The sequence below is a fragment of the Limanda limanda genome, chromosome 12, assembly GCF_963576545.1.
Source record: "Limanda limanda chromosome 12, fLimLim1.1, whole genome shotgun sequence".
Classification (NCBI taxonomy): Eukaryota; Metazoa; Chordata; class Actinopteri; order Pleuronectiformes; family Pleuronectidae; genus Limanda; species Limanda limanda.
This window is the reverse complement of record NC_083647.1, coordinates 20,125,004-20,152,256: the sequence shown is the minus strand read 5'-3', so window position 1 is coordinate 20,152,256 and position 27,253 is coordinate 20,125,004. Positions and strand designations below refer to the sequence as shown.

The window sequence follows — 27,253 nt, the reverse complement described above, 5'->3', positions numbered from 1 at the left end:
TCACCTTAGGAAACACATGTGAATCAGCTGTTATGTTTAGTTTCCTGTCCTTCCCCCACCTATGGGAACCTGTCTTGATTGGATCAGAGAGACAGCCCTATCCCCTCCTATATAAGACCCTTGTATTTGACTGTTCTTCATCTTCACTCTGAGACCCTTGCGGTTTCCCTGTGTTGATCCTTTCTGCAGAAAGCCCCTTATTAAATACACGTAGATAACTTTGTTGTTTCCAGCCTCTTGTATCTCCAGATTTCCATCACAAAGTTTAAACAAACACATGAGCAGAGCTTAAAGGGCACTTAATTATAGCACTTTGTAGTTTGGCTTTCTTGAAGAAATTCTACTTTCTTGATTCTTGTTGTTCTGGGTTTGTACCCTCATGGTTGAATGCACTTATTGTAAGTCGCTTTGGATAAAAGCGTCAGCTGAATGAAATGTAATGTAAAACAAAATCAGCCTCACACCTTGATGGAGTTATTGATGATGTTGAACTGCCAGCAGAGGGCAGTGTGCATCTACTTAGAGACATGAAGGGATATTCCTGAGGGAGAGAGTTACTCCCAGAGCAGCTTCCTGGCTTCAGTGTTTAGTCGCAGTTGGATTTAGTTGAGGAAACAAAATCACGTGGTTGGATTTTGATGCATTTCTTGGTTTGGGATGAAATAGTCCATTAACAACAATCACATTCAAAGGTTTTCTGATAAAAAGCCTTGAAGACAAACTTCTCCCATGTGTGCAGACCAGAACTTTTCAAAGTCAGACACAGAAGTGAAAGTTCCTTCATGTGATGTCCACATGTTCTCACTCAGCGTCACCTCTTCCTCTCAGTTTCATAAAGACAGGTGCACTCAAATGTATTTTGCATGAATTTTATGCATCGCTGCTCCTCAGAGTTAAAGCCACACAGAGTCTGAACCGTTTTCACGCACTCACACAGGAAACTGCATCAGGATGATGTTGACAGTAACTCTGAGTGTCATGCTGGTTTTTCTGAGTCAGGGTGAGAGATTTTGAAGGTGGTGGAAATGTGTTTTCTTTATTTTCCTCCTGGCTGTTGAAACTATTTTCTCTGATGCTCTTTCATTCATTTCTTATTTCAGAGTCTGCTGCCAACAGTTTTCTGACTCAGACTGACTCGGTCAAGTCTGTTAGTCTCGGAGGGACTGTGAACATTGGAGCCACGGGGAGTTCAAATATTGGTAGTTCCCTCAGTTGGTACCACCAGAAACCTGGACAGGCTCCCAAGCTTCTTATATACTCGACATCAACTCTATATTCAGGAACTCCCTCTCGATTCAGTGGCAGTAGATCTGGTTCTAGCTACACCTTAACCATCAGAGGTGTTCAGGCTGAAGATGTTGGAGACTATTACTGTTTCGGTAATCATGGCGGTGGAGTGTTCACACAGTGATTTAGAGCCGTACAAAAACCTCCCTCAGTTTGATTGAAGTGAAACTGGTCTGCTGCAGCTGCACAGAGAATAACTGGTCCAGTGAACACAACACAAGTCTTCAAGCAGAGCGACAATGAAGCTAAACACAACTGAAACAAACTCACAGTTTTAAATGTTCAGAATTCTCCAAACAAAGCCCCATGAAAACAATTTTTTGTTTAAACCTAAAACGTCTTAATGTAAATGTCAGATGAGGAGGGGGTGGGATGGGTTAACTAAAACTTTATTACTTCACCATCATTTACGTGGATGCACAGGTCTGCACTTTTTAAATTTTAACTATATAATATTTGTTTGAAGATTGTAGTGATGTGGTTCATGTGTTTCTTTGTAGGGGGGTGTTTGGGTCAATGTAGGGTCCCCAGGTCCCTTTTGCCTGAGGCCCCTAAAGTCCCTTGAAACGCCCCTGGAGTCCCACACATGAGTTTTCATGGTGATTCTCTGGCGGAGCAGTGAACGCTGAGTTGTCTCAACTAGTTGGTCTACAGAATGAGTTCTAGCAGAAAACTACAATAAACACAGAGAATATATACAATGTATTATAAAACATATTGAGCTCATACAACCAGCACATCCTGCAAGATTAAAACCAGAATAATCAGATAATTGTGGTTATTTATCAATTTCATTTGATGACTAAATGTTGCCAAATATTTATTTATCGACTTTAATTGTCATTTAGATTATGTTACACTTCATCAAAAAGTGATATGATGATTATTATAATCACACATTCAAAAGTGTATTACCATTAAGCACTCACACATCAGAACATGGATGGAACAGAATATCTAATTAACTCTTATGCTAAATGTGTAATTTCCCTTTAATTTCTCAGGTTTCATTTTATAGTTTTACTCCTGTCACTTATTGACAATAATATGAATTATGAGGAAAGTCCTACAAACTACTACGCTCCTGAGTTTGTGTCCCACGTCACCTTCAGTTCGCTCAGAGCAGAGGAATCATTTCCATAGAGAGGAGGCTTTGCATCGTCAGCTGATCCTCCACTGAACTGAGAAGCTTTAAAGTCCTGTGACTCCAACTCTGCAGGACTCAGACCCGTCAGTCCACCACAACCACCATGACTCTCATCACCCTCCTCATCTGGACGCTGGCCTGCTGCAGCTTCACAGGTTCAGTCACTCAGCAACATTTCAGACGTGATGCGCTGCCTGTTCTCTCTCTTCACCTCCGCTGATTAATGTATGATTTGTGTTTGTGTGCAGGATGCAGCGGCCAAGTGACTGTGACTCAGCCTCCAGTCGTGACATTTACTCCAGGATCCACTGTCACGCTGACCTGTAAAACCAACCCCAGTGTTTATAGGGATGGTGGTGGTGATGATTGGCTGTCCTGGTACCAACACAAACCTGGACAGGCTCCCAAGCTCCTAATATACTGGGCTAAAACGATACAATCAGGAACACCAGCTCGGTTTAGTGGCAGTGGAAGCAGATCTGACTTCTCTTTGACCATCAGTGGAGTTCAGAGTGAAGATGCAGGAGTTTACTACTGTCAGAGCTTCCATGTAGTAAGCGGAGCACGTGTGTTCACACAGTGATTTACAGTCGTACAAAAACCTCCCTCAGTCAGAGGCAGAGACATGAGCTGTTACAGCAGGAAGAGAGTGGGACACAGACCAGTGAACACAGAGACTGACAGTAACTTCACCAAGCACAACAGACACAATCACACACTTTCAGACCTAAGATGAAGCTCTTCAAAAGTTTATTTTACTCACTACATAACTTTATTACTACAAATCAATGACCAGTTTGTAATATTTAAATATCATTTCACCTCAAGCTTTGCTTATTCCCTTATTTTCCACAGGAGTCTCGTATTTGCAGTACTTAACTTCATGATGTATTTGAAGTACACTCAAGAATCCTACATAGAGCAAGGTGCATTCCATAGGATGTTTACATATTTATGTATATTGTTTGTGGACTCCATCTTTGTATCAACCGTTTTTAGTGACATATAGACTGCACATAATATATAAGTATTTATTGTTTATAGATTGTACATTTATTTATATACTGTCATCCTCTTTATATAGACTATTTATGGAAAAATTATGAATTGTTTATATATATATAATATAATAAATATATTATTTAGACAGTCAATATTCTGTATTTATATCTATAGAGACCTTATATATATTCATGTAGCAATCCGATTGTGTATATCTTTATATACATTCATCTATATATATTTACTCAATACACTGTATTTAAATCTATGTAGACCTAATATATCATTATATAGTAATAAGACTGTATCTACCTTCATATAGACAGTCTATCTAACCGAGTTCTCTTTAGGTCTCATGATGCATTTTTCAGCTCTTTTTATTCACATGGTTTTATATTTATTAGTAGATGCAGTTTGCTCAGGTTTAATGGAATTGACATGTTAAACTTTATTTTTTCACAGAGTATTCGAATGAGCCTGATATTCATAAACTCCACTGTCATATTTAGTCTGATTGATACTCAGAGTATTTTCTCAGAGGGTGAGGACACTTAAATAAAACAGAGGCCTGGGGTCACTGAGGTCAGATGACGCGTACTTACTTACTTCTTTCACTAATATCAGAGCTTCATGAAATGACTGATGTACATGGTGATGAAAAGGTTGAACAAGGACAGAAACTTGACAGACAACTCTGTGTTAGCCCCCACCCAGACTGCTATAAACCTGGGTGTGACACTCGACAGTCAACTCTCCCTTACGGCCAACATCACTGCAACAACACGTTCCTGTAGATTCATGCTGCACAACATCAGGAGAACACGTCCCCTTCTCACTCAGCAGGCGGGGCAGGTTCTGGTCCAGGCTCTGGTCATCTCACCTCTAGACTATTGCAACTCCCTCCTGGCTGGTCTACCTGCTAGTGTCATCCGACCTCTGCAGCTCATCCAGAATGCAGCAGCTCCCCTGGTCTTTGAGTTAAATTCACTCACACTACTCCCCTCCTCCGCTCCCTTCACTGGTTACCAGTGGCTGCCCGCGTCCGTTTCAAAACATTAGTACTTGCGTACCGTGCTGTGAATGGATCAGGTCCAGTCAACATCCAGGACATGGTCAAACCTCACACCCCAGCCCATTCACTCTGCTCTGCATCTGCCAATCAGCTTGTTGGTCCCTCACTTCGAGCTAAACACTCAACAAAATCACGACTGTTTGCTGTCCTGGCTCCTATATGGTGGAATGAGCTCCCCATGGACATCAGGACAGAAAGTCTTCACATCCTCCGCCGCAAACTAAAAACACAACTCTTCAGACTATACCTTGACTGAAAGTTTAAACAAACACATTAGTAGAACTTAAATGGCACTTAATTATAGCACTTTGTAGTTTGGCTTTCTTGAAGAAATTCTACTTTCTTGTTTCTTGTAGTTCTGGGTTTGTACCCTCATGGCTGAATGCACTTATTGTAAGTTGCTTTGGAAAAAAGCGTCAGCTAAATAAAATGTAATGTAGAACAAAATCAACCTCACACCATGATGGAGATATTGATGATGGTGAACTACCAGCAGAGGGCAGTGTGCATTTACTTAGAGACATGAAAGGATATTCCTGAGGGAGAGAGTGACTCCCAGAGCAGCTTCCTGGCCTCAGTGTTCAGTCGCAGTTGGATTAAGTTGAGGAAACAATATCACTTGGTTATATTTTGATACATTTCTTGGTTTGGGATGTAGTAGTCCATTAACAACAATCACATTCAAAGGTTTTCTGATAAAAAGCCTTGAAGACAAACTTCTCCCATGTGAGCAAACCAGAACTTTTCAAAGTCAGACACAGAAGTGAAAGTTCCTTCATGTGATGTCCACATGTTCTCACTCAGCGTCACCTCTTCCTCTCAGTTTCATAAAGACAGGTGCACTCAAATGTATTTTGCATGAATTTTATGCATCGCTGCTCCTCAGAGTTAAAGTCAAACAGAGTCTGAAGGTAAGATGAGCCTGAGGTGGTGGTGGGGGGGGCATTAAACATAAACTCTGTTACTTCATTATCATTTACTTGGATGCACAGGTCTGCACTTTCATAATTATGATGATAAAATATTTGTCAAAATTTTTGTCACTTCTGAACATTGATAGACGAAAAGTTGATTTTAACTTTGTCATGAATTAACATTTCAAAATATAGTTTGACATCATTTGAAAGCTGTAAAACAAACAGGATGCTTCAAAATAATTGTTTTTGTACTCTGTAATTCAAGGGGAATGAAATACACATATTTGCATCAATAGAACTGACACAATTTGAATCCAGATGCTGACGACCCTCAAATCTGCTTCTTCATATTTAGTGTAAATCCAAACAGCAACAATCCTGAGTTTGTGTCCCACGTCACCTTCAGTCCGCTCAGAGCAGAGGAATCATTTCCATAGAGAGGAGGCTTTGCATCGTCAGCTGATCCTCCACTGAACTGAGAAGCTTTATAGTCCTGTGACTCCAACTCTGCAGGACTCAGACCCGTCAGTCCACCACAACCACCATGACTCTCATCACCCTCCTCATCTGGACGCTGGCCTGCTGCAGCTTCACAGGTTCAGTCACTCAGCAACATTTCAGACGTGATGCGCTGCCTGTTCTCTCTCTTCACCTCCGCTGATTAATGTATGATTTGTGTTTGTGTGCAGGATGCAGCGGCCAGCTGACTGTGACTCAGCCTCCAGTCGTGACATTTACTCGAGGATCCACTGTCACGCTGACCTGTAAAACCAACCCCAGTGTTTATAGCACTGCTTATTTGTCCTGGTACCAGCAGAAACCTGGACAGACTCCCAAGCTTCTTATATACTCAACATCAACTCTTAATACAGGAACTCCCTCTCGATTCAGTGGCAGTGGCTCTGGTTCTAGCTTCACCTTAACCATCAGCAGTGGTCAGGCTGAAGATGTTGGAGATTATTACTGCGTCGGTGGTGTTGGCGATGGAAAGTTCACACAGTGATTTAGAGCCGTACAAAAACCTCTGTCAGTCTGACTGAAGTGAAACTGGTCTGCTGCAGCTGCACAGAGAATAACTGGTCCGGTGAATACAACACAAGTCTTCAAGCAGAGTGACAATGAAGCTAAACACAACTGAAACAAACTCACAGTTTTAAATGTTCAGAATTCTCCAAACAAAGCCCCATGAAAACAATTTTTTGTTTAAACCTAAAACGTCTTAATGTATATGTCAGATGAGGAGGGGGTGGGATGGGTTAACTTAAACTTTATTACTTCACCATCATTTACGTGGATGCACAGGTCTGCACTTTTTAAATTTTAACTATATAATATTTGTCTGAAGATTGTAGTGATGTCGTTCATGTGTTTCTTTGTAGGGGGGTGTCTGGGTCAATGTAGGCTACCCAGGTCCCTTTTGCCTGAGGCCCCTAAAGTCCCTTGAAACGCCCCTGGAGTCCCACAAATGAGTTTTCATGGTGATTCTCTGGCGGAGCAGTGAACGCTGCGTTGACCGGTCCAGTTGCACGTGTTGTAAACGGAGCTGTATCGTAAAAAACCTGCCTCAACTAGTTGCTCTACAGAATGAGTTCTAAAAGAAAACTACAATAAACACATATACGATGTATTATAAAACACATTAAGCTCATAGAACCAGCACATCCTTCAAGTTTAAAACCAGAATAATCTCACAATTGTGTTTATTTATCAATTTCATTCGATGACTAAATGTTTCCAGATATTTATTTATCGACTTTAATTGTCATTTAGAATCTGTTACACTTCATCAAATAGTGGTATGATGATTATTATAATCACACATTCAAAAGTGAATTACAATTAAGCACTCACACATCAGAACATGGATGGAACAGAATATAGATTTAACTCTTATGCTAAATGTGTAATTTCCCTTTAATTCCTGAGGTTTAATTATAAACTTTTACTTCTGTAACTTATTGACAATAATAAGAATTATGAGGAAAGTCCTACAAATTACTAATGTGATACTTCTGTGATTTTCATCATTTTGTTCAATTTTCAACTCAGTAATTCAGTAATACACAGATTTACATTAATATCTTTTGCCGCAGAAAAAATAAAACAGAAGCAGATGTTGGTGATGATATATTTTATTTTAGTAAAGTAAAAAAACAAATGTGAAAAACAAATGACATGAGAAGATGAAATGTTTATTCTTGTTTCAAAAGTACCACAATACAGCATTGGACTGTCATAATGAGTTGAAGAAAAGACATGAAGACATGCAGAGCTGCAGTAGAACACATGTAAATCAAACGGAGCACAATGACTCCACCCGGTCGTCTCTCTACTCCGAGCAGAGGTCAGGGTCCAGGGTTTGAGCGACAGGGCTCTGTCTGTCCAGACTGGCCTCACAGCTCACTGAGCCCGCCTTCCTCCACTGATCTGCAGGGAGGCTCATGGTGCTGCTCCAGCTGTAGTGGCCGGCCCCCCCCAGGACCCCCGGGCTTAGAGACACCCCTGAGGACCTGATGCTGCCCCCCACCTTCCAGCCCAGGCTCCAGGCTGAGGGGAAGCCCCCGCTGGCCATACACACCAGAGTGGCAGTGCCCTGCTTCAGCTCTTCACTGGAGGGGGGGAGGAGGGTCAGGGTGGGCCGCACCACACCCACTGGAGGAGAGAGAGGGGAGAAAAGACAAAGGGATGAGGATGAAGGAAAATGACATACAGGTGATTTCTTGTATGTTATAAAATGAAAAAGAACTTCTACTGTTGAACATCATTCACTCAGTGTCAGACCATCAGCCGCAGGGTTCAAGTGTCAATGTGGCTGAGAAGGTTCACTGATAATGATTCTTGATGATTATTGAGGACGTCTTCAAGTCTGTTTCTCAACGTGTGACAGTGAAGAACTCGTCCCTGAGATGATTTTCTTCTGTTTAAAATCACAGAGCTGAAACACTGGTGTGAAAACAGTTCAAACCTTTGTCGTCTGTTTCTTTCACTTCCTTTTCACCAAATGAAGCGTGAACACAAAGCTGAGCTGCATCTACTGATAAAATCCTGTTTTTGTTCCACAACAGATTTTTGTGCCAAAATAAATTTGATCAATTTAAACTAATCATTTTTTAACAGTTTATGATTTAGTTAGAAGATTGAGCAAATTCTATTTCAAAACATTTTAAACATATGAATAAAAATCATCATTTTACATGAAAATAGATGAAACATTTGTAATAGTATGTTTCTATAAATGTATTAATCTACATGAATTGATTACGATAAATAAATATTGATCTGCATTTCTTTCTCTCAGGATATGAGATTACCTCAGATTGATAAAAATTCAACAAAATTATCAACTAGTCAATCTCTGAACTTGATCAAATTATTGCTCATTATTTGATAAAAGTTACAAAATGCACAAAGTAAAAATCTCTGGTACTTACAGTCAATGTTGAGTTTGGTTCCTCCACTGAAAGTCCGCCACAGTGATACAGACTCATTAGGTGCTCGTACAAAAACCTCCTGCACCGTGAACAACAGTCTGTCCACTGAAGACTCACTTTTTTTCTGGTAAAACTACACAATTTAAACTAAATAGTTATACTGAGCTTATTTTGCTTGAACTTTAATTAAGATTTAATAATTAAAAAAAATATATATTTGTTAACATTTTTGTTACTTCTGAACATTGAGAGAAAAAAAGTTAATTTAACTTTTTCATGAATTGATATTTTGAAAAGAAGTTTGACATAATTTGAAAGCTGTAAAACAAACAGGATACTTTAAAGGGACTCTTACCTTTGTTGCATTTCAGAATTACAGCACATTCAAATCATCCCGCCTTCCTCCTATGCCCCACCCCCTCGTTCCCATCCGCGGTGTTTTTTTGAAGAAACTTTATCTACAAGCAGACTTCAACCTACTGCCTCCGCGCACGCACGTGAGTTTTTGTTTACCAAAGCAATGGATTCGGATTCAGAAGCACCGGTAAGTTGATGACGCGTGCCCGAATGCGCCACAAGAAGCAGACGGAAAACCTGCATGTCCATGCAGCAAACAGACAGGTCTGTCGGCCAATAAGGTCCTTCGGTCCGAAGAATTTTATTGGTTGAAGTTTTCACTAAATATTATGAGAGTGAAATAATTGTTTGTTTTTACTCCTGGTGGGTCTGTCTTGCATTTTAGAGTGTCATTACCTTATTAATACCAATTTAACCTTATCCAAAAAAAGTGTAAAAATGCAACAAAGGTAAGAGTCCCTTTAAAAGAATTAAAACAAATAGTTTATAAATAATTCTAATGTACATCTACTCACTCTGTAATTCAAGGGGAATGAAATACACATATTTGCATCAATGAAAGTGACACAATTTGAATCCAGATGCTGACGACCCTCAATTCTGCTTCTTCATATTTAATGTAAATCCAAACAGCAACACTCCTGAGTTTGTGTCCCACGTCACCTTCAGTCCGCTCAGAGCAGAGGAATCATTTCCATAGAGAGGAGGCTTTGCATCGTCAGCTGATCCTCCACTGAACTGAGAAGCTTTATAGTCCTGTGACTCCAACTCTGCAGGACTCAGACCCGTCAGTCCACCACAACCACCATGACTCTCATCACCCTCCTCATCTGGACGCTGGCCTGCTGCAGCTTCACAGGTTCAGTCACTCAGCAACATTTCAGACGTGATGCGCTGCCTGTTCTCTCTCTTCACCTCCGCTGATTAATATATGATTTGTGTTTGTTTGCAGGATGCAGCGGCCAGGTGACTGTGACTCAGCCTCCAGTCTTGACATTTACTCCAGGATCCACTGTCACGCTAACCTGTAAAACCAACCCCAGTGTTCATAGGGATAGTGATGGTGATCATATGTCCTGGTACCAGCAGAAACCTGGACAGATTCCCAAGCTTCTTATACACTCAGCATCAACTCTATATTCAGGAACTCCTTCTCGATTCAGTGGCAGTGGCTCTGGTTCTAGCTTCACCTTAACCATCAGCGGTGTTCAGGCTGAAGATGTCGGAGATTATTACTGTCAGAGCTTCCATTATTTAAGCGGAGCATATGTGTTCACACAGTGATTTAGAGCCGTACAAAAACCTCCCTCAGGTTGACTGAAGTGAAACTGGTCTGCTGCAGCTGCACAGAGAATAACTGGTCCAGTGAACACAACACAAATCTTTAAACAGAGCGACAATGAAGCTAAACACAACTGAAACAAACTCACAGTTTTAAATGTTCAGAAATCTCCAAACAAAGCCCCATGAAACCATCTTTGTCAAATTTATATTTTCTACTTTGTTTAATTGACTTTATTACTTCACTATCCTTTACGTGGATGCACAGGTGTGCTCTTTTTAAATTTTGACTATATGATACTTGTTTGAAAATTATGTGATGTAGTTCATGTGTTTCTTTGTAGGCGGGTGTTTGGGTCAATGTAGGCTCCCCAGGTCCCTTTTGCCTGAGGCCCCTAAAGTCCCTTGAAACGCCTCTGGGGACCCACAAATGGGTTTTCATGGTGATTCTCTGGCGGAGCAGTGAACGCTGCGTTGACCGGCCCAGTTGCACGTGTTGTAAACTGAGCTGTATCGTGAAAAACCTGCCTCAACTAGTTGCTCTTCAGAATGAGTTCTAACAGAAAACTACAATTAACACAGAGAATATATACGATGTATTATAAAACACATTGAGCTCATACAACCAGCACATCCTGCAGGTTTATAACCAAAATAATCAGAAAAAATTGTGGTTATTTATCAAATTCATTTGATGACTAAATGTTGCCAGATATTTATTTATTTAATTGTCATTTAGATTCTTTGACACTTGATAAATTAGTGATATGATGATTATTAGAATCACACATTCAAAAGTGTATTACCATTAAGCACTCACACATCAGAACATGGATGGAACAGAATATCGAATTAACTCTTATGTTAAATGTGTAACTAATTTCCCTTTAATTTTTAGGTTTCATTATAAACTTTTACTTCTGTCACTTATTGACAATAATATGAATTATGAGGAAAGTCCTACAAACTGCTAATGTGATACTTTTGTGATTTTCATCATTTTGTTCAATGTTCAACTCAGAAGTCAGAAACATGGTTTTCATGCAGATCCACACAAGAGAAATTACTGTCTAAGTAGAAGTAAAACACAGATTTACATTCATATATTTTGCAGCAGAAAAAAATAAAAACAGAATCAGATGTTAGTGATGATATATTTTATTTTAGTAAAGTAAAAACAGAAATGTGAAAAATAAATGACACGAGAACATGAAATATGTATTTCAAAAGTAGCACAATACAGCATTGGAATGTCATAATGAGTTGAAGAAAAGACATGAAGACATGCAGAGCTGCAGTAGAACACATGTAAATCAAACGGACCCACAGTAGAGCACAATGACTCCACCCGGTCGTCTCTCTACTCCGAGCAGAGGTCAGGGTCCAGGGTTTGAGCGACAGGACTCTGTCCGTTCAGACTGGCCTCACAGCTCACTGAGCCCGCCTTCCTCCACTGCTCTGCAGGGAGGCTCATGGTGCTGCTCCAGCTGTAGTGGCCGGCCCCGCCCAGGACCCCCGGGCTGTGAGACACCCCTGAGGACCGGCTGCTGCCCCCCACCTTCCAGCCCAGGCTCCAGGCTGAGGGGAAGCCCCCGCTGGCCATACACACCAGAGTGGCAGTGCCCTGCTCCAGCTCTTCACTGGAGGGGGGGAGGAGGGTCAGGGTGGGCCGCACCACACCCACTGGAGGAGAGAGAGGGGAGAAAAGACAAAGGGATGAGGATGAATGAAAATGACATACAGGGGATTTCTTGTATGTTATAAAATGAAACAGAAGAACTTCTACTGTTGAACATCATTCACTCAGTGTCAGACCATCAGCCGCAGGGTTCAAGTGTCAATGTGGCTGAGAAGTTTCACTGATAATGATTCTTGATGATTATTGAGGACGTCTTCACGTCTGTTTCTCAACGTGTGACAGTGAAGAACTGGTCCCTGAGATGATTTTCTTCTGTTTAAACTCACAGAGCTGAAACACTGGTGTGAAAACAGTTCAAACCTTTGTCGTCTGTTTCTTTCACTTCCTTTTCACCACATGAAGCGTGAACACAAAGCTGAGCTGCATCTACTGATAAAATCCTGTTTGTTCTCAACATCTGATTTTTTTCAAAAAATATGTTTGATAAATTCAAACTAAACATTTTAAAACAGTTCATGATTTAGTTTGAAGCTTGAGCAAATTCTATTCCAAAATGTTTTAAACATGTGAGTAAAAATCATCATTGTACATGAAAATAGATTAAATATTTGTAATAGTATGTTTCTATAAATGTATGAATATACATACAATTATTTCAACCAATAAATATTTATCTGCATTTCTTTTTCTCAGGATATGAGATTACCTTAGATTGATAAAAATTCAACAAAATTATCAGCCAGTCAATATCTGAACTTGATCAAATATTTGTTCATTATTTGATAAAAGTTATAAATGCACAAAGTAAAAATCTCTGGTACTTACAGTCAATGTTGAGTTTGGTTCCTCCACCGAAAGTGACCCACAGTGATACAGACTCATTAGGTGCTCGTACAAAAACCTCCTGCACCGTGAACAACAGTCTGTCCACTGAAGAGTCACTTTTTACTGGTAAAACTCCACAATTTACACTTAATATTTATCTTGAGCTACTATGGCTTGAACTTTCCTCAAGATTTCATAATTAAAATAAAAAATAAAACATAAAATTGTTACTTCTTAACATTGAGAGAAAAGCTGATTTAACTTTGTCATGAATTAATATTTCAAAAAAGAGTTTCACATCAATTGAAAGCTGTAAGACAAACAGGATGCTTCAAAAGAATTAAAACAAAATGTTTTGAAAATTCTAATAGAAATCTACTCACTCTGTTATTCAAGGGGAATGAAATACAAATATTTGCATCAATGAAAGTGACACAATTTGAATCCAGATGTTGACGACCCTCATTTCTGCTTCTTCATATTTAGTGTAAATCCAAACAGCAACGCTCCTGAGTTTGTGTCCCACGTCACCTTCAGTCCGCTCAGAGCAGAGGAATCATTTCCATAGAGAGGAGGCTTTGCATCGTCAGCTGATCCTCCACTGAACTGAGAAGCTTTATAGTCCTGTGACTCCAACTCTGCAGGACTCAGACCCGTCAGTCCACCACAACCACCATGACTCTCATCACCCTCCTCATCTGGACGCTGGCCTGCTGCAGCTTCACAGGTTCAGTCACTCAGCAACATTTCAGACGTGATGTGCTGCCTGTTCTCTCTCTTCACCTCAGCTGATTAATGTATGATTTGTGTTTGTGTGCAGGATGCAGCGGCCAGGTGACTGTGACTCAGCCTCCAGTCGTGACATTTACTCCAGGATCCACTGTCACGCTGACCTGTAACACCAACCCCAGTGTTTATAGGGAGATAGCTGGTGATTGGCTGTCCTGGTACCAGCAGAAACCTGGACAGGCTCCCAAGCTTCTCATATACTATACATCAACTCTTTATTCAGGAACTCCCTCTCGATTCAGTGGCAGTGGCTCTGGTTCTAGCTTCACCTTAACCATCAGCGGTGTTCTGGCTGAAGATGTCGGAGATTATTACTGTCAGAGCATCCATTATTTAAGCGGAGCATATGTGTTCACACAGTGATTTAGAGCCGTACAAAAACCTCCCTCAGTTTGACTGAAGTGAAACTGGTCTGCTGCAGCTGCACAGAGAATAACTGGTCCAGTGAACACAACACAAGTCTTCAAGCAGAGCGACAATGAAGCTAAACACAACTGAAACAAACTCACAGTTTTAAATGTTCAGAAATATCCGTACAAAGCCCCATGAAACCAACTTTATCATTTTAGATTTTGAGTTGAAGACTAGAACCTTTAAATGTGTGTTTGAAGATTGTAATGATGTGGTTCATGTGTTTCTTTGTAGGGGGGTGTTTGGGTCAATGTAGGCTCCCCAGGTCCCTTTTGCCTGAGGCCCCTAAAGTCCCTTGAAACGCCCCTGGAGTCCCAAAAATTAGTTTCCATGGTGATTCTCTGGCGGAGCAGTGAACGCTGCGTTGACCGGCCCAGTTGCACGTGTTGTAAACGGAGCTGTATCGTAAAAAACCTGCCTCAACTAGTTGCTCTACATCAGAGGTCTTCAACAGTGGGTCCGCGGCCCCTAGGGGGTCCGCGGAGGTACTGCAGGGGGTCCGCGAAATCTTTGGTTGATTAGACAATTTTTTAAATTTTTTATAATTTTTTTTTTTCACAAATTTAATTGTCTTTCAATACACATTAACATGCATCCAACATATTGTGAGGCTGATTTGACCCTCCGCCGGACAACCTCCATCCATCCAAGATTAGATAAGTTGTGTGCTACCCATCAGGGTCCGACATCTCACTAATGTGGGAGTATGTGTGCCATCCACAGATGAGGATTCACTGTCTCTTCTACATGTATGTTTAAAATAAAAACATGAATCTGTGAATTACTTTAATAGCTCAGTGTTGTATGCAAGATGTACAGTGGGTACGGGAAGTATTCAGACCCCTATAAATATTTCACTCTTTGTTTCATTGCAGCAATTTGCAAAAATCAAAAATGTTCATTTTATTTCTCATTAATGTGCACTCAGCACCCCATCTTGACAGAAAAAAAACAGAAATGTAGAAATTTTTGCAACTTTATTAAAAAAGAAAAACTGAAATATCACATGGTCATAAGTATTCAGACCTTTTGCTGTGACACTCATATTTAACTCACATTCTGTCCATTTCTTCTGATCCTCCTTGAGATGGTTCTACACCTTCATTGGAGTCCAGCTGTGTTTAATTAAACTGATTGGACTCGATTAGGAAAGGCACACACCTGTCTATATAAGACCATACAGCTCACAGTGCATGTCAGAGCAAATGAGAGTCATGAGGTCGAAGGAACTGCCCCAAGAGCTCAGAGACAGAATTGTGGCAAGGCACAGATCTGGCCAAGGTTACAAAATAATTTCTGCAGCACTCAAGGTTCCTAAGAGCACAGTGGCCTCCATAATCTTTAAATGGAAGAAGTTTGGGACGACCAGAACTCTTCCTAGACCTGGCCGTCCAGCCAAACTGAGCAATCGTGGGAGAAGAGCCTTGGTGAGTGAGGTAAAGAAGAACCCAAAGATCACTGTGGATGAGCTCCAGAGATGCAGTAGGGAGATTGGAGAAAGTTCCACAAAGTCAACTATCACTGCAGCCCTCCACCAGTCGGGGCTTTATGGCAGAGTGGCCCGACGGAAGCCTCTCCTCAGTGCAAGACATATGAAAGCCCGCAGAGAGTTTGCCAAAAAACACATGGAGAACACTCCCAGACTATGAGAAATAAGATTCTCTGGTCTGATGAGACCAAGATTGAACTTGTTGGCGTTAATTCTAAGCGGTATGTGTGGAGAAAACCAGGCACTGCTCATCACCTGCCCAATACAATCCTAACAGTGAAACATGGTGGTGGCAGCATCATGCTATGGGGGTGTTTTTCAGCTGCAGGGACAGAACGACTGGTTGCAATTGAAGGAAAGATGAATGCGGCCAAGTACAGAGATATCCTGGAAGAAAACCTCTTTCAGAGTGCTCTGGACCTCAGACTGGGCCAAAGGTTCACCTTCCAACAAGGCAATGACCCTAAGCAGACAGCTAAAATAACAAAGGAGTGGCTTCGGAACAACTCTGTGACCATTCTTGACTGGCCCAGCCAGAGCCCTGACCTAAACCCAATTGAGCATCTCTGGAGAGACCTGAAAATGGCTGTCCACCAACGTTCACCATCCAACCTGACGGAACTGGAGAGGATCTGCAAGGAAGAATGGCAGAGGATCCCCAAATCCAGGTGTGAAAAACTTGTTGCATCATTCCCAAGAAGACTCATGGCTGTACTAGCTCAAAAGGGTGCTTCTACTCAATACTGAGCAAAGGGTCTGAATACTTATGACCATGTGATATTTCAGTTTTTCTTTTTAATAAATTTGCAAAAATTTCTACATTTCTGTTTTTTTTCTGTCAAGATGGGGTGCTAAGTGTACATTGATGAGTGTTCTGTCCCACAAATGTCTGCTATGTGTAGCTAAGCAACAGCGCCCCCTTGGGGCAGTTCAGATATGTGTTGAGCCGGGGGTCAGTGAGTGATTCCCCCGGAAGTGACGCAATTTACCTCTATGTGTTGTTTTATAGACGGAAGCTCTCAAGTTGTATCACCCTCCTGCGGCTAACGCATCGTCTTTTTACAAGATTCATTAAAGTTCATGAAAATACCCACCGTGGACTTCTTTGAGTGTGTTTAAGCTGACTGGATAACTAGCCCCCGCGCTAGCGAGACCACGACAGTAAAAAGACGGCATCACAGCCGGTACGGGAAGGACGACATCCAGCTTCAGGAGCCACGCCAGGAGCTAAGCGGCTAACACGGAGCTAACGGCTAACACGGAGCCAGGTGGCTAACACGGAGCTAACGGCTAACACGGAGCTAAGCGGCTAACACGGAGCCAGGTGGCTAACAAGGAGGAAGTGGACAGCCTTCACGCCACCCATCACGCCAGCTTACCCTCCTCATCTGATACCGCCATATCAACACACTTTCACCATAATGGACGACATGGACAACGCAAGTAAAGTGAGCGCAGCGGCAAGCTCCGTCTGCACGCACGCATCACGTGCATCATCCAGCTCCAAGGCAAGTTTAGCGGTAGCCATGGCCAGAGCAAAAGCTGACGGTGCACAAGCCAGAACAGCACACTCCAAGAGGGAAATCGAGCTGAAAGTTGAGCAAGCACGCATTCAAGCTACTCTGGAAGCATTAAAGGAAGAAAAGGAAAGAGATGCTGCCATAGCTGAAGCTAACACGTTACAAGCTGGTTTATTAGAACTTGATGTTAATGTGCCCAGCAGAGGTTCTGGTCCAGTGTCTCAGGAAATAAAATACCAACGCACTGTTGATTATGTTGAATGGCAAGCTGGCACAAGCACAGGTGAATTACCTATGAAAATAAATGACATTGTTGCCCCTCATCAAAGCAAACCACAATTAAACAATGAAGATGATGATGTTAAGCCAACACTGCATTCCCCATACAAAGGTTTTTCCAGATCACAACCTGCTGCTCCTGCCTACACCACGCCTCATCAAACATCTCAGGCCCCTCAGGATCGTGGATCACGACCAGAACAGAACATCGATGATCATTCCCCACTTCCTGAGCAGAGAACCTCTTACGGATCCAGCTATAATCAGCCCCAAACAACTATGGATCTGGCAAAATATCTTGCACGCAACAACCTAGTAACCTCAGGCCTCACCAAATTTGATGATCAACCAATGAACTATTGGGCGTGGAAAGCATATTTTCTGACTGCTATTGCTGGTTTAGACTTATCTTCTGGTAAAGAGCTCGACCTGCTATACAAATATCTGGGTAAAGAGTCAGCAGAACATGCAAGAAGAATCAAAGCAGTCAACATCAGAAACCCAAATGCTGGACTGTTAATGGCGTGGGAGAGACTTGAGGAAATCTACGGTTCACCAGAAGCTATTGAACAAGCCCTCTTCAACAAGCTGGAAAGCTTCCCCAAGTTTACCACAAGAGAACCACAGAGACTCAGAGAACTGGCAGACCTGCTGTTAGAGCTGGAAGCCGCAAAGAGAGACGGCTCCCTCCCAGGCCTGCTGTACTTGGACTACTCCAGGGGGGTAAATCCAATCATCGAAAAACTCCCACACAACATTCAGGAAAAGTGGATGTTTTTTGGTTCGAAGTACAAACGTGATCATCGTGTCAGTTTCCCACCTTTCGCTGTATTGGTAGACTTTGTTCACACAGAAGCAAAAACTCGCACTGATCCCAGCTTTAATCTTTTCACGCCAGTCTCCATGGAGAGAAAGAATAAATGGGACAGACCTGTGAAAATGCCTGTATATGTGCACAAGACACAAGTTTCACCATCAGAAAGATCTGAGTTCAGAGATACAAATCAGCAGATCCAAACAAACATTGTCCCCTGCATAACAAACCACATCCTTTAAGGAAATGCAGAAGCTTTAGAGAGAAGAGTCTAGAGGAACGCAAACAGCTTTTAAAGGAAAACTATGTATGCTTCCGCTGCTGCTCATCCACAGATCATCTCGCCAGAAACTGCTCAGCTGAAGTCCAATGTATGGAGTGTGGCAGCACGGGTCATGTGACAGCGCTCCACCCAGGACCACCTGCCTGGAAATCCAAGACGTCTCCTCCCTCTTCAGAGTACGGCGGGGAGGAAGACAAAGCGGACATCCAGGAGGTCACATCAAGGTGCACACAGGTGTGTGGTGAAGGAGTAAGCTCCAGAGCATGCTCCAAGATATGCCTCGTAAGGGTGTATCCAGCCGGACACAGAGGAGAGTCCAAGAAAATGTATGCAATGCTGGATGAGCAAAGCAACCGCTCCTTGGCAAGCTCCAAGTTCTTTGACATTTTCAAAATCTCAGGGTCCTCCTACCCGTACACATTGAAAACATGTGCTGGACAAAAAGAGACAACGGGCAGGAGAGCCTGTGGGTTCACCGTGGAGTCAGCAGATGAGAAACTAAGCTTTCCTCTACCCACACTTCTAGAGTGGAACCAAATTCCTAACAACCGCTCTGAGATACCAACCCCAACTGCAGCTCGCCACCATACTCACCTGAAGCACATCGCCGACATGATACCACCCCTCGATCCGGACGCCGACATTCTCCTCCTGCTGGGAAGAGACATTCTCAGTGTCCACAAGGCCCGTGAACAGATAAGTGGTCCAGGAAACACTGCGTTCGCTCAAAGGCTGGACCTGGGATGGGTTGTCGTTGGTGACGTGTGCCTTGCAGGAGCCCACAGACCATCAGAGGTGAGCAGCTACAAGACATCCATTTTGGATAATGGTCGGGCCAGCCATCTGCAGCCATGCAGCAGCCAAATCAGGGTAAAAGAGATCTTCAGTCAAGCACCTAAGCATTCACATCATGCTGCACTGATCCCCACGTTCTGCTCAACGACACATGACGACAGCTTAGGAAAAACGATCTTCACTCGAACTGCTGATGACGATAAACTTGCACCATCAGTTGAGGACATGATGTTTCTCCAGACCATGGAAGCTGAACTCCATCAAGACAGCTTGAACAGCTGGGTGGAGCCATTACCCTTAGGTCAAAGGTCACCAAGAAAGAGACTGCCTCATAAGAAAAAACAGACACACAACCGCCTTGTGTCACTGCGGCGCACAGTCGGAAAACGGCCGCAGATGAAGGCCCATTTCATCGAGTCCATGGAAAACATGCTCAGCAAAGGACACACAGAAGTCATTCCACCTCTCAAACAAGGACAAGAGTGCTGGTATCTACACCCGTTTGGCGTATATCACCCTAAGAAGCCAGATAAGATCCGTGTGGGATACATCCACAATAGGACCCAACGCATCCGTCAGTCACCATGTCCTGGCCAATGGAAGTGCATCCATACGGACCCGAATCCAGCGGACCTCGGATCAAGATCGGTTCTCTTAAAGCGAAACTGACTCTTGTTAAGTTATATGGGATCTTTAAAGACCCCAGACGGGGAGTGTTCTGTCCCACAAATGTCTGCTATGTGTAGCTAAGCAACAGCGTCCCCTTGGGGCAGTTCAGATATGTGTTGAGCCGGGGGTCAGTGAGTGATTCCCCCGGAAGTGACGCAATTTACCTCTATGTGTTGTTTTATAGACGGAAGCTCTCAAGTTGTATCACCCTCCTGCGGCTAACGCATCGTCTTTTTACAAAATTCATTAAAGTTCATAAAAATACCCACCGTGGACTTCTTTGAGTGTTTAAGCTGGCTGGATAGCTAGCCCCCCCGCTAGCGAGACCTGCACAATGAGAAATAAAATGAATTTTTTTAGATTTTAGCAAATGGCTGCAATGAAACAGAGTGAAAAGTTTAAAGGGGTCTGAATACTTTCCATACCCACTGTATGTTTATAAATGGCAGTGGCATGGCTACCCTATACCTTGCACATGTTTAAATTAAAAACATGAATATATGAACCCGTGTAATATTTGAATAGCTTAGTATTGAATGTACAATATCAGGGTAGTTATGTTGAACATGGCACTAGGTCCAGTTTAATATAAAACACAATTTTATGCAATATATATAGTAGGGGGTCCCTGCTCCATCTCTCCACCTGTTTGGGGGTCCTTGGCCTGAAAAACGTTGAAGACCTCTGCTCTACATAATGAGTTCTAACAGAAAACTACAATGAACACAGAGAATATATACAATGTATTATAAAACACATTAAGCTCATACAACCAGCACATCCTGCAAGTTTAAAACCAGAATAATCACAAAATTTGGGTTATTTATCAATTTCATTTGATGACTAAATGTTGGCAGATATGTATTTATCGATTTTAATTGTCATTTAGATTCTTTTACACTTCATCAAATAGTGATATGATGATTATTATAATCACACATTCAAATGTGTATTACCATGAAGCACTCACACATCAGAACATGGATGGAACAGAATATATAATTAACTCTTATGCTAAATGTGTAAATTCCCTTTTATTTCTCAAGTTTCATTATAAACTTTTACTTCTGTCCCTTATTGACAATTTTCTGAATTATGAGGAAAGTCCTACAAACTATTAATGTGATACTTTTGTGATTTTCATCATTTTGTTCAATGTTCTACTCAGAAGTTAGAAACATGGTTTTCATGCAGATCCACACAAGATAAATGACTGTCTAAGTAGAAGTAAAACACAGATTTACATTAATATCTTTTACCGCAGAAAAAATTAAACAGAAGCAGATGTTGGTGATGACATAATTTTATTTTAGTAAAGCAAAAACAGAATTGTGAAAAACAAATGACATGAGAAAATGAAATATTTATTCTTATTGCAAAAGTAGCACAATACAGCATTGAACTGTCATAATGAGTTGAAGAAAAGACATGAAGACATGCAGAGCTGCAGTAGAACACATGTAAATCAAACGGACCCACAGTAGAGCACAATGACTCCACCCGGTCGTCTCTCTACTCCGAGCAGAGGTCAGGGTCCAGGGTTTGAGCGACAGGGCTCTGTCCGTTCAGACTGGCCTCACAGCTCACTGAGCCCACATTCCTCCACTGCTCTGCAGGGAGGCTCATGGTGCTGCTCCAGCTGTAGTGGCCGGTTCCCCCCAGGACCCCCGGGCTGTGAGACACCCCTGAGGACCTGATGCTGCCCCCCACCTTCCAGCCCAGGCTCCAGGCTGAGGGGAAGCCCCCGCTGGCCATACACACCAGAGTGGCAGTGCCCTGCTTCAGCTCTTCACTGGAGGGGGGGAGGAGGGTCAGGGTGGGCCGCACCACACCCACTGGAGGAGAGAGAGGGGAGAAAAGACAAAGGGATGAGGATGAAGGAAAATTACGTACAGATGATTTCTTGTACGTTATCAATGAAACAGAAGAACTTCTACTGTTGAACATCATTCACTCAGTGTCAGACCATCAGCCGCAGGGTTCAAGTGTCAATGTGGCTGAGAAGGTTCACTGATAATGATTCTTGATGATTATCGAGGACGTCTTCACGTCTGTTTCTCAACGTGTGACAGTGAAGAACTCGTCCCTGAGATGATTTTCTTCTGTTTAAACTCACAGAGCTGAAACACTGGTGTGAAAACAGTTCAAACCTTTGTCGTCTGTTTCTTTCACTTCCTTTTCACCACATGAAGCGTGAACACAAAGCTGAGCTGCATCTACTGATAAAATCCTGTTTGTGTTCAACATCTGTTATTTTTTCAAAAAATATGTTTGATCAATTCAAACTAAACATTTTTAAACATTTTATGATTTAGTTTAAAGCTTGAGCAAATTCTTTTTTAAAACGTTTTAAACATGTGAATGAAAATCATCATCTAACATGAAAATAGATGAAACTTATGAAATAGTATGTTTCTATAAATGTAGTAATCAACATAAATTGATTACGACCAATAAATATTGATCTGCATTTCTTTTTCTCAGGATATGAGATTACCTCAGATTTATAAAAATTCAACAAAATTATCAGCCAGTCAATCTCTGAACTTGATCAAATATTTGTTCATTATTTGATAAAAGTTATAAATGCACAAAGTAAAAATCTCTTGTACTTACAGTCAATGTTGAGTTTGGTTCCTCCACCGAAAGTCCACCACAGTGATACAGACTCATTAGGTGCTCGTACAAAAACCTCCTGCACCGTGAACAACAGTCTGTCCACTGAAGACTCACTTTTTTCACTTTAAACTACACAATTTACACTTAATATTTATATTGAGCTAATGTGGCTTGACATTTCATCAATATTTAATAATAAAAAAATATATATTTGTTAACATTTTTGTTAACTCTTCAAATTAAGAGACAAAAAGTTGATCTAAGTTTGTCATGAATTAATATTTCGAAAAATAGTTAAACATCATTTGAAAGCTGTTAAACAAACAGGATGCTTCAAAAGAATTAAAACAAAATGTTTTGAAAATTCTACTGTACGTCTACTCACTCTGTAATTCAAGGGGAATGAAATACGCATATTTGCATCGATGAAAGTGACACAATTTGAATCCAGATGTTGTCGACCCTCAATTCTGCTTCTTCATATTTAGTGTAAATCCAAACAGCAACTCTCCTGAGTTTGTGTCCCACGTCACCTTCAGTCCGCTCAGAGCAGAGGAATCATTTCCATAGAGAGGAGGCTTTGCATCGTCAGCTGATCCTCCACTGAACTGAGAAGCTTTATAGTCCTGTGACTCCAACTCTGCAGGACTCAGACCCGTCAGTCCACCACAACCACCATGACTCTCATCACCCTCCTCATCTGGACGCTGGCCTGCTGCAGCTTCACAGGTTCAGTCACTCAGCAACATTTCAGACATGATGCGCTGCCTGTTCTCTCTCTTCACCTCCGCTGATTAATGTATGATTTGTGTTTGTGTGCAGGATGCAGCGGCCAGGTGACTGTGACTCAGCCTCCAGTCGTGACATTTACTCCAGGATCCACTGTCACACTGACCTGTAAAACCAACCCCAGTGTTTATAACAATGATTTTATGTCCTGGTACCAGCAGAAACCTGGACAGGCTCCACAGCTCCTAATATACAGGGTGAGCACAATCCAATCAGGAACACCAGCTCGGTTTAGTGGCAGTGGAAGCAGCTCTGACTTCTCTTTGACCATCAGTGGAGTTCAGAGTGAAGATGCAGCAGTTTACTACTGTCAGAGCGTCCATGTAGTAAGCGGAGCAGAAGTGTTCACACAGTGATTTACAGTCGTACAAAAACCTCCCTCAGTCAGACGCAGAGACATGAGCTGTTACAGCAGGAAGAGATTGGGACACAGACCAGTGAACATAGAGACTGACAGTAACCTCACCAAGCACAACAGACACAATCACACACTGTCAGACCTAAGATGAAGCTCTTCAAAAGTTTGTTTTACTCACTACATCAATTTACTCCTACAAATCAATGACCCGTTTGTAATATTTAAATATCAATTCACCTCAAGCTTTGCTTATTCTCTTATTTTCCACAGGAGTTTCAGTAGAATATTTCTAAGTTTGTACAAAATAGATTTTGTCAAGTGCAGTATTTGCAGTAAATAAATTCATGATGCATTTGTAGTATACTCAAGAATACTACATGGAGCAAGGTGCATTCCATAGGCTGTATAATTCTTTATATATATTGTTTATAGACTGCATATATATTTGTATTGATTGTTTTAAACTCTTTATTTTTTATATAGACTTTGAACATATTTAAATAGACTGTATATGAATATATTATTGATATATTCAGAATCAGAATCAGAATGTATTTATTGGCAAGTAGGTTTATACCTACCTGGAATTTGCTCTGGTTTTTGGTGCATACAATGAACATAGAAACATAAAAACACAATCAATACTACAGACATAAGAAAAAAACAATGTATAAAATAAAAAGATATAAAAGATAAAAGATATACAAAGTAAAGTAAAAAGTAAAATGCAAAATGCAAAACAGGAGAGCAATGTCAATTTGCAACATGCAATGTAATGTGATATAATATAATATAATATAATATAATATAATATAATATAATATAATATAATATAATATAATATAATATAATATAATATAATATAATATAATATAATATAATATAATATATGTTAACGTAACACATCCTTGAGGCGTGGGGGCGGGATAATAGTCCAAGTCAGGTGGGGGTCCCGGGCCTTGTTGATAAGGCCGACTGCAGCCGGGAAGAAGCTGGTCTTGTGGCTGAGGTTTTGGTCCTGATGCAGACCACAGAGGGAAGAACCTCGAAGTGTTTGTGACCCGGGTGGGAGGGATCGGCCACAATCTTACCTGCACGCCTCAGAGTCCTATAGGCAAACAGGTCCTGCAGAGATGGCAGATTGCAGCCAATCACCTTCTTAGCAAAACGGATGATACGCTGCAGTCTGCCTTTGTCATTGGCAGTGGCAGCAGCGAACCAGATAGAGATGGAGGAGCTGAGGATGGACGCGATGATGCAGGTGTAGAAGTGCACCATCATTGTCTTTGGCAGGTTGAACTTCTTCAGCTGCAACAGGAAGTACATCCTCTGTTGAGCCTTTTTGGTGAGGGAGTTGATGTTCAGCTCCCACTTGAGGTCCTGGGAGATGATGGTGCTCAGGAAGCGGAAGGACTCTGCAGTGACGACTGGGGGGTCTCTCAGGGTGATGGGGGTGGGTGGGGCTGGGTTGCTTCTAAAGTCTACAACCATCTCCACTGTTTTCAAAGCATTGAGCACCAGGTTGTTCTGATCACACCAGGTCACAGATGGTCAATCTCCCACCTGTAGGCGGACTCATCCCCACCAGAGATGATCCCAATGAGGGTGGTGTTGCCCGCAAACTTAAGGAGTTTGACGGACTGGTGACTGGAGGTGCAGCTGTTGGTGTACAGGGAGAAGAGTAGAGGGGAAAAATCACAGCCTTGAGGGGAACCTCCAAAGGTGCTAATGGTCTTTGAGTCAGAGACATGCTTCCCCAGCCTCACGTGTTGCCTCCTGTCAGACAGAAAGTCTGTGATCCACCTGCAGGTGGAGTCCGGCACACTCAGCTGTAGAAGATCCGGAATGATGGTGTTGAAGGCAGACCCGAAGTCCACAAACAGGATCCTGGAGCAGGTTCCTGAGGAGTCCAGGTGCTGGAGGATGAAGTGAAGGGCCATGTTGACTGCATCGTCTGCAGACCTGTTGGCTCTGTAGGCAAACTGCAGGGGGTCCAGGAGAGGGTCAGTGATGGCTTTGAGGTTCATTATTATTATTATATATATTTTATATACAACATATATTAATCAGACAGTCAATAGAATGTATTTATTTCTATATAGACCTTATATATAATTATATAATAATCAGACTGTCTATACCTTCATATAGACAGTCAATTTAACTAAGGTCTCTTTAGGCTCATGATGCATTTTGCAGCTATTTTTATTCACATGGTTTTATCTTTATTAGCAGATGCAGTTTGTTCAATTTTAATGAAATTGACTTGTTAGCTTTATTTTTTTCACAAAGTATTCGTATGAGCCTGATACTCGTAAACTTCACTGTTACATTCACTCTGATTGATACTCAGAGTATTTTCTCAAAGGGTGAGAATACTAAAATAAATCAGAGGCCTGGGGTCACTGAGGTCAGATGACAGGTACTTACTTACTTCTTTCACTAATATCAGAGCTGCATGAAATGACTGAACAAAATCTGCCTCATTCCATGATGGAGTTATTGATGATGGTGAAGTGCCAGATGAGGGCAGTGTGCATCTACTTAGAGACATGAAGGGATATTCTTGAGGGAGAGAGTTACTCCCAGAGCAGCTTCCTGGCTTCAGTGTTCAGTCACAGTTGGATTTAGTTGAGGAAACGAAAACACTTGGTTAGATTTTGGAACATTTCTTGGTTTGGGATGAAATAGTCCATTAACAACAATCACATTCAAAGGTTTTCTGGTAAAAAGCCTTGAAGACAAACTTCTCCCATGTGTGCAGACCAGAACTTTTCAAAGTCAGACACAGAAGTGAAAGTTCCTTCATGTGATGTCCACATGTTCTCACTCAGCGTCACCTCTTCCTCTCAGTTTCATAAAGACAGGTGCACTCAAATGTATTTTGCATGAATTTTATGCATCGCTCCTCCTCAGAGTTAAAGTCACACAGAGTCTGAACATGAGATGAGCCTGAGGTGGTGGTGGTGCGGGGGCGTTGAACATATACTTTATTACTTCAATATCATTTACGTGGATGCACAGGTCTGCACTTTTATAATTTTGAAGATAAAATATTTGTTAACATTTTTGTTACTTCTGAACATTGAGAGACAACAAGTTGATTTAACTTAGTCATAAATTAATATTTTGTTGTAAGTTTGACATCATTTGAAAGCTGTAAAACAAACAGGATGCTTTAAAATAATTAAAAAAAAAGTTTATAAAAAATTCTGTTGTACGTCTACTCACTCTGTAATTCAAGGGGAATGAAATACACATATTTGCATCAATGAAAGTGACACAATTTGAATCCAGATGCTGACGACCCTCAATTGTGCTTCTTCATATTTAGTGTAAATCCAAACAGCAACGCTCCTGAGTTTGTGTCCCACGTCACCTTCAGTTCGCTCAGAGCAGAGGAATCATTTCCATAGAGAGGAGGCTTTGCATCGTCAGCTGATCCTCCACTGAACTGAGAAGCTTTATAGTCCTGTGACT

The 27,253-nt window shown here is 41.6% G+C and overlaps 3 gene segments (V, D, J or C); 2 read left to right on the top strand and 1 right to left on the bottom strand.

Annotated features, from left to right (window-relative positions):
* Window positions 1-940: 940 nt before the first annotated feature.
* LOC133015893 (Ig kappa chain V region Mem5-like) overlaps window positions 941-27,253 on the top strand; it is a 69,901-nt gene continuing 43,588 nt past the window's right edge. The window contains 3 exon segments of the V gene segment in view: window positions 941-1,000; window positions 1,101-1,379; window positions 18,944-18,962. Coding sequence covers window positions 952-1,000; window positions 1,101-1,379; window positions 18,944-18,962 — 347 coding nt within the window.
* LOC133015894 (Ig kappa chain V region 3381-like) lies at window positions 13,451-14,110 on the top strand. The segment is given in 2 exon segments: window positions 13,451-13,685; window positions 13,779-14,110. Coding segments are annotated over 2 exon segments (384 nt in total).
* Window positions 21,520-27,253, bottom strand: part of LOC133015891 (Ig kappa chain V-III region MOPC 63-like) — a 56,159-nt gene continuing 50,425 nt past the window's right edge. The window contains 2 exon segments of the V gene segment in view: window positions 21,520-21,842; window positions 22,624-22,665. Of these exon segments, the coding sequence occupies window positions 21,520-21,842; window positions 22,624-22,665 (365 nt within the window).